The 8,547-nt window shown below is 33.0% G+C and overlaps 1 protein-coding gene across 4 annotated transcripts in view; it reads right to left on the bottom strand.

Annotated features, from left to right (window-relative positions):
* Nucleotides 1–264: 264 nt before the first annotated feature.
* FBXL5 (F-box and leucine rich repeat protein 5) overlaps nt 265–8,547 on the bottom strand; it is a 48,225-nt gene continuing 39,942 nt past the window's right edge. For 3 of the 4 annotated variants that reach the window (XM_064487941.1, XM_064487945.1, XM_031437086.2), the window contains 2 exons: nt 7,737–7,885; nt 265–1,042 (listed from right to left, as the gene is read on the bottom strand). In XM_064487941.1, coding sequence (XP_064344011.1) covers nt 966–1,042; nt 7,737–7,885 — 226 coding nt within the window. In that variant the 3' untranslated portion in view covers nt 265–965. Of the gene's footprint in view, nt 1,043–6,359; nt 6,411–7,736; nt 7,886–8,547 lie in introns of all 4 variants that reach the window. The other variant, XM_064487939.1, reaches the window with a different exon arrangement.

The raw sequence follows: 8,547 nt of genomic DNA, 5'->3' as shown, positions 1-8,547 counted from the left end.
CACGTGCCTTTCTGAATAATAGGTCTCCATTCCAATTGTTGTTTCACACAGCAATAAAGCTAAACTTACAAGTTTAAATTCTGACTACTGCACAATTAATTTCAAAAAGACAATTCAGCTCAACAAAATTAGGTATCCGTCTAAAACTAACTGTCAGGGTCATGATTTCATGGAAGCTCAAAAGACAAAATATTTAGTTCTATTTCACAGTAAAGTAACCCTGGATTGAGATTTACAACAAAATCAAAACACAAAAGAAATTACTTGGTAAGTCCTCAAAGTAGATTTTATTTATACATTTCTTCAAATGATTGTGGAACTTTTAAAAACCCCTCCCAAACGTGACAATTTAGGGACTGTGGTGGGAAACAGGGGTCTTTGAAAAAAGCAAATGCAGATGCACTGGTGCTGTGCCAGCTCCCTGAGCTAACACCAAGAAGCCAATTTATTTTATAATCTTAAAGAATCATATGTAGGTATGTCTGAATTGGCCCTCTGAGAATTGTTCAAATAAAGGAAATACTTTGGAAAAGAGACCGGTTTCCAAAATAAAACTTCAGAAATGTATGTCTGAAAAGATCTGCAAAGCTTGGTACAGTGTTTACCTATAAAGAGAACCAATAACCCCATTGACTTCAAAACTCAAAGTAATCTAAAAAATACTTTAAATAGCATGGCATTAGTGACATTTTTCCCCCAAAGTATTCAATTTAAAAGAAATCAGATGAAACTGTTCTCACCCTATGAAAAAACCTAGCCCCTTTCTAAAACAAAAATATGATCTGCAAGAGAAACAACACTGTACAATTCACTAGTAAATTAAGATTTTTGAGGCTGTAAGAAATGGGGCCAAAACAAGTCACACTCAAAAAAGGATGGTTAACACAAGAAATGTGCTATAAGTAAAGTGCATGAAAGGAAGCCTGCTCAGCTAAATGAAGTAGACAAAGGTCAGAAGTCAAGGGTCATTCGCCAGAGCGGCAGCAGGCTCGAAAACCACACTGCAAATTCTGGCATCCGCTGGCGGTGTCAGCATGAGGACCTGTATGAAAACAGAAAAGTGTGAAAGGAGGAATTTCTTATCACATAAAAATAATCTTGCTAATGAAAAAAGTAAAACACTGATTTTTCTTTTTTACTAGTAATACACTTATAGAAGTAAAAATACCTCACAATGAATGTATAAAAAATTATTTGGAAACAAAAATCACCAATAGCAGCTTGACTTTATAGTTAAATGAAAAGAAAGAAGGAAAAGAAATATTTTTTTTGGCAACAATCTTACAAAATAAAAAATCCAAGAAGAAATGAGATAACCCACAGAAGCAAGACTGCCAGGCTAACTTAACAATGGATTTCTTATACCATGAACATCCTTCCTAGAAACATAATTAAGGCAAAAACAACCCTATTTGTAACCAATAAGCTAAAGAATCCAGTATTGAGCAATTACAATAAATATTATCTTCAAAATATGTTAAAAATAAACTATGCAGACATAGCCTTAACATGTCTGCCATATTTTTATTTAACATCTGTACCCAAAAAAAATCATATGGTAGGGCTAGATGAAATTATCTTGCAGAATTAAGAATATAATGAGTGACTAATTAAATAAACATATCTAAGACATAATAAAATTGTGATTTAATTACAAAGAAAAGTAATAAAGTATCTGTGGAATAACTGAGGTTTTATTCTAATCACAGTATGCTACCCAAACACTAGATTAAAAGATCCATCAGGGAACATTGCTCAGAATTAGAAAATGTCAAAGAGTTATCACGACACATATTCAAATATTGAGTACTCTGAATGAGTCACAGTTTTCATAAAGGCAGGCAAATGTGGAAAAGATGTTTTGACTACATTGAAGCCCTGAAGGGTTGCATCATGAACAAAGTTAATGAGTTCTTTACTCATCAGTTAGAACCAAAATACCTGTAATTGTGATAAGGACCACAAAAGTACATGAAATATAATTTCATTATAGAATATATCAAATGGATTATAATTGAAAAAGCATAGTACCCTGAAATGATATCTAGACTTTAACTCAGAAAAAATGTGAAATTAGCTTTGTTTTGTTTTTTAAAGTAGTAATCCATTGCAAAAGGCAGCAACTATGCTAATATCAACACAAGAAAATAATTACTTGCAACTAAACACATAAAACACACATTTCCCAGAATTTAACTTTTCTTTGTATTCCTGAAATGGCAATATATAAGATTAATATAAAAGGCAAATTTCTTAGGCTATGCAATCAATTAAGTATAATGTTCACATATTTCACTATGGAAATAATAATGTATCTTTAAGTAAGAAAAGAAACTACTGAACTTTACAAGCATACTGGGACTGCAGTTGCTTCTAATTTCACTTACTTTCAGATAATATAACTTGTAAAATTAATATGATACCTGGAAAATGGGGAGCAGGTATGGGAATGGGCAATGCTATATGAGAAAAAGACTGGCCACAGGTTATAACTGCTGAAGCCAATGATACATGAGGGTTCATTGTATTATTATGTTTATGTTTTTAAAATTTCCCATAATTAAAATTTAAAATCAATTTAAATATAAAATTGAATTACCACAGCCTATTCTTTATTTAATCAAAATTAAAATCTGTTCCAATTTTAACATGAAAAGGTAAATGTGTCAAATGCTTAGAATTCACGAAGTGGCATTTTTCCTAAGATTATTTCCCCTTAAAATAAGACACAATGTTAGTCATCTTAACTACAGAGCCAAAATGAAATTTCCTAGTTCATACCATCAGATACTAGAAATGCCCTCGTAAGAGATCCTATGGCTTGATACTCTTCTCTCACTAATAACCTCTAACCAGGTTTTCCTCTTGAATACATTTTCAGCTTTAACTACTATTCCTGGAGCCCTTTCTTTGCTTTCCTTTCTTCACCACTTACATTGGTTACTGCTTTTATCTGCCAGTCACCAAGTAGAGACTTTCTCCAGGACACAGTCCCCTGCCTCATTACCATTGCCCTGAACTGACACAGTCCCTGTGATGAAATGCTTGAACTGGTGGCCTTTGTAAAAACATATCTGACTATCATTTTCTCAGTATATAATTTTAAATTTTTTGAAAGGGAGAAATATGAGGAAAGAGAAATGGAGACTTTGGTGCAATATTCCAAACTGAAACTCCCTAAAACACTTCAAAATAGCTATATTCCTATTTTTCAAAAGGATAGAAAGGCAAGGAAGAAATTTTATACTGAAATCAACAGTGGCCTATGAAAAATCATAAGCAATGGCTGAAAGCAATCAAAATGAAGCATGCTACTGATTTTCAAGACAGAAAACAGCTTTAAAGGAGCCAACTGGATCAAGGAAGCTATTCAAAAGTTTCATCGTTTTCCAAACACAGGCATACTTCATTTAATTGTGCTTTGCTTTATTGCACTTCACAGATTTTGCTTTTTTTTTTTTTTTTTTTTTTTACAAACTGGAGGTTTGTGACAACCTTGCATTGAGCAAGTCTACTGGCATCATCTTCCCAATAGCACTTGCTGACTTCTTGTCTTGCGTCACATTTTGGTAACTCTCAGCATTTCAAGCTTTTTCATTATGATTATGTTATGGTGATTTGTGCTCAGTTATCTCTGATGTTACTATTATGAATCAATGAAGGCTCAGATGATGGTAAGCATTTTTTAGCAATAAAATATTTTTAAATTAAGGTATGAACATTGCTTTTTAAGACATAATACTATTGCACTTAATAGACTATAGTATAGTGTAAATGTAATCTTTACATGCACTGGCAAACCAAAATATTCATGTTGCTCACTGTATTGCAATATTCACTTTATTACGGTGGTTTGGAACCGAACCTGCAATATTGCTGAGGTATGCCTGTATCACACAGGTTTTCATCATCCTCCCCAAAATACAGGGGCCCAGTATGCTCAGCCTACACCCTGGTGACCTGAGTCACTCTTTGCTCTCAAAGTCTAAGGGATGGTATTACGGATAATTGGGAAAGAAAAATGTAGAACTAAAAATATGTGCCCCATATTAGGTAGAATGTAACGCTGACATCTGTCAGGATCTCCTTATTCATCACAAAACAAAGTTCTCGCTCATACTGGTGTGTGCGCCCTTCCTCAAATACGCACTAGAACATGTGCGTTTCACTGGAATTCTCGGTGCATAAATTGTACTTAACCAACACTAATACCAATACCAATACCAACGACCTCCAAGCTCCAATCCCATCATAAGCTCAATGACATTCAGGTGACTATCCTAATAATCCATAAAAGTGACATCATCCATGAAGGAATTATATTTTGTTGAAGGCCTCGAGCAAAGCAAAGGTGAAGACAACCACTGTTTTTAACTTGTTAGTTTCATACTATATAAAAAAGGGGAGAACAGCAATTTCCAAAGAATGGACATCGTACGCAATGATTAACAGTAAGGCCGTTAGCATCACAGAAAGATTGTTCAGAAAAGGGAGCAAATGGAAAACAGAATAAACAGACAACAGGAAAAGTGAGGCAGCATTAGAAAGAAGCATGACTAACACTAAGTATCTCAAGTAGGAATGTGCACTTCCACAGACACAGAATTCAAAAGGTGAGTATTTGACTTATAATCTGTAAATGTTGATCTTGGTATGAGATAAAAAACTCAAATGGCTATAATATATGAGGGATAAATTGTATTAAATAACAAAGAAAATAGAAAAAACTTGCACAAATAAAATCTTTAAATGCATGGTAAAAAATAAATTTTGTAAAAAAGCATTTAAAAAAATCAGATAAGAACTACAACTTTACTAGCTATTGTTATTTTCCCACATTTTTCTTATTGAATGACATGTTTTTCCTAGATTTTACGCATATTACTTCTGCTGTATATCTGCACTTACCTTCACTTACCTTGAATTCCTCTTTAACTTAAATTAGAAACATAAGAGAGCAAATCATCTGAGACTGTGTCACCTACAGAACTATGAGCTAATCTATCTTAATTCATAAATTAAACATACATTGAAATGCAAATCAAGCCAAAAGTTTATTTGCTATCATTGATCCAATGTTCTTCAGAGCTCTGAAATTATGCAATTCTACCTAACACTTCTTAAATGACATAGAATCTTTTAAATGTTATGGCTAAGAATTCTTGTTTTATGTCTAAATCTTAATTTGTTTATCAATCAAATAGCAAATTTAAATGTCATGAAGAATCATTCAGAATAAAAATGACATTTATGTCAATGCCTAGTAAACTGTCTTCCACACAGTAGACTTTGTATAAGTATCTGATTACTTATTTATCTTTTCCAAAATGTCTGCTATTGCTTAGGAAACAGAAAATTTTGTTTTATTTATCACTATTATTTAGTTAATGAATATTATTTATCAGTATTTACTTCTTTTAGGTAGTTAGTTAACTATGTAAACTCTCTTTTGACAAAACACATTTTTAGTTAAATGTTACTCTCAAATATTAAAATATAATCTGTCACCTAAACATACCCCCTATAGCCTAAGATCATGTATAAAACATAACTACTTTCAAAAATAATAAAAAATAATAATAAAAAGGAAGACCTTAGCAGTTACTAAATATTTACTATACAAGGAAACTGTAATGAAAGATACTGGATCAACCATGTCATCTCGCAAAACTGGATAAAATGCAACTTTATTCTAATACTTTCTAGGTTGTCCATATGTCTTTTAAAGGAAACGATTACAGCAGACGATTGCTTTAAGAGCAACTGGTTAGAACTCTACAACATAAGTTCATATGACAAGTTACCCTGTAAACTTTAAAGGATTTCCATTTCCCCCAAATCATGAAGCTGTAAAAAGAGACTTGGTACTGGATTATATAAGCACTGTAAATTTCCTTTCAAACCTTTCAAAGTCAGACATATTTATTAAAATTCATTTATTGAAAATGGACCACTCATTTATCAAAAAAAAAAAAAATCTTAACATTCAATAAAAGGAATGTAGCCACTCCTTTGGAACATATTAATATTTATATATTCGAAACCAGTCAATATGAAAGGAATTCTAACATACTAACAAAGTACAAAAGATTTTAAGTATCTAACTTTATACTATCATTTAGATTACTTCAAGAAGTTTTAAAACACACACACACAAAACAAGTAGGCAAATATAAAAATGAAGTGAAACCCAATCCCCCTACCAACCCAGTATCTATATATACTCCAAAATAAATGTAACGAATTCAGTTATGAGATTTATTCCCACAAGCATAATCTATGCTGAAATCAATATAAACAATTCAAGTGCAACCTACCAATAAGATGTTTTTCTTATTAAAAAAAAAAAGATTGCTTACCGATTACTTTTCATTAATATGTCCTAGAAGCCTTAGTAAGTAACACTGAACCTACAATGACATAACTGTATATTAAAAAAAAACTCCCTTCTCAAACTCACTGCGTCCACAGAAGCAGCAAGTGCTTCACTGTAGCAATCACACTTTCTTTTGTACACTTAGTGGGTTGCAACTAAAATGACCTTCATCTTCACCATTCCTTATTACACACCGAAGGCAACAGAGAGCAAAGAAATGCTCCAACTTAGTGCTGCTATTTCAAAGACATGGGAAGCCACCTCCTGCGTTGCCAGTGTGAGTCCAGAAACCAGGGAGCTGCTATCTCCTGTCTCTTCATATATATATTTTAAGGAAAATCTAATCTCTGAGAAACAACAGATTTGCTAACTTCTCTGCCTACTTTAAATGTCATTAAAGTAGAGACCATTCCTCTAGTCTTCTTGGCTCCTGTCAATTTTTCTGCCTGAGAGAAACCCGGTTATATTCCCACCATCTTAAGATGAACTGGGTTCTCAAAAATAACAATATATAATGTAAAAACACAGTGGAATCTGAACCATGTACATTTTTTCCAGTTGTAAATACAGGAGGTTGATTTGCTTACTAATAATTGAGGAACAGCTTTTCATGCCTCAGAACTTCAGTCTCTACCAGTGACTATGAAATGTCCAACAGGGCACTGTATGTTACTTTGAGAAAATACACTAAATAGGCCCGAAAAGCTCGTTAAACAGGCCCACTACAAGGCAGGGATAGGCTTAAAAAACAACAACAACAAAAAAAATCAGGAAAGTTTTATCTCATGATTGTTAAAAGGAGGTTCAGGAATCAATCTCCAAAATACTATAAGAATTTTAGTCATGTTTAAAGCATCTCAAGCCTCTTCCCAATTCCACCCTGACCATCCTCCTCACTCTTCTATGAGATTTATTTGGAACGAGATCCAGGATCCATGAAGAGCTCCCATTACCAAAATGCTTCTTCTTCTACTATATTTTATGAAGTTATCCTCCAAGAAAACTACTCTACCATCCCTAACAATTAGACGTACCTAGAACATCAATACTTCTAAACTGTTCACGAGTACTCTTTCACGATAGAGGAATTTCCCAAAATTTTGTAAGAATGTTAGTAATTCTACAACAACTTGCCACTTTGGGCTGATTAAACAATTACATGCTTATAAAATCTAAAGAAAGGATAGCTGAAATAACTCCCCATTAACAATTTAACTTTAGAAAAGGACTAAAACTGAAAGAAAAAATATCTGGTAACTAGAAATCTAGATAACAAAATAGAAACACTAAGAATTATCAGCACTGTTAAAAATTTCTAAATCAACTCCTCCAAAATTATCTCATTGTTAAAAGGCATTACCGTTAATGTTGTCACAGTAGTAAAAGTATTCATCATTTAGAGAAGGACATGCTGAAACCAAATCCTGCAGGCCTGCACCAGTTACAGTAAGACAACCAGAGAGATTAAGGTGCTCCAAGTAAGGCAGCCCTCCTCCCAGAGTCAAAACCCTGTAAGAGAAGCAATTCAACAATCAGAATATATTAATTATATGGAATCCATGAAAACGTACGTATTCCCATGGCCCAATGGACCACTATTAACAAACCTTTTAATTTGGTAATGAGAAAATTTTTAAATTTCTATAAAACATGACAACTAACTTCCATCATTAGTCAGGATACATTTAACAAAGACATTTCTAAAGACATTCAGTAAACAAGTTTATGAAATTTTTCTTTGTAAGAACATTAGAGTAAATCAATTTTATAGAAAGGAAGGACTGAATCCTGGAATTGTCATTTACATTCTCTTACCAGACTGTCTAAGTAAAAATTATCAAGAAATTAACTAACCAGTCTGGCAGTTCCTCAGAGTTATGGAGTCAGCACATGACCCAAAATTACTCTCCTAGGTATATATCCAAGAGAAGTGAAAACATATATTCACAGAAAAACTTGCAAACAAATGTTCACAGCAGCATTATTCATAATACCCAGAAAGTGGAAATAACCCAAATGTCTATTAATGACTGGGTAAACAAAATATAGTCTATCCATACAATTACATATTATGTAACCATGAAGTACTGATACCTGCTACAGCATGGATGAACCTTGAAAACACTGTGTTAATGAAAAAAGCCAGACACAAAAGACCACACACTGCATGA

The sequence above is a fragment of the Camelus dromedarius genome, chromosome 1 (assembly GCF_036321535.1).
Source record: "Camelus dromedarius isolate mCamDro1 chromosome 1, mCamDro1.pat, whole genome shotgun sequence".
NCBI classification, from domain to species: domain Eukaryota; kingdom Metazoa; phylum Chordata; class Mammalia; order Artiodactyla; family Camelidae; genus Camelus; species Camelus dromedarius.
The sequence above is the reverse complement of the archived record's forward strand: the minus strand, read 5'-3'. Positions and strand labels throughout refer to the sequence as shown.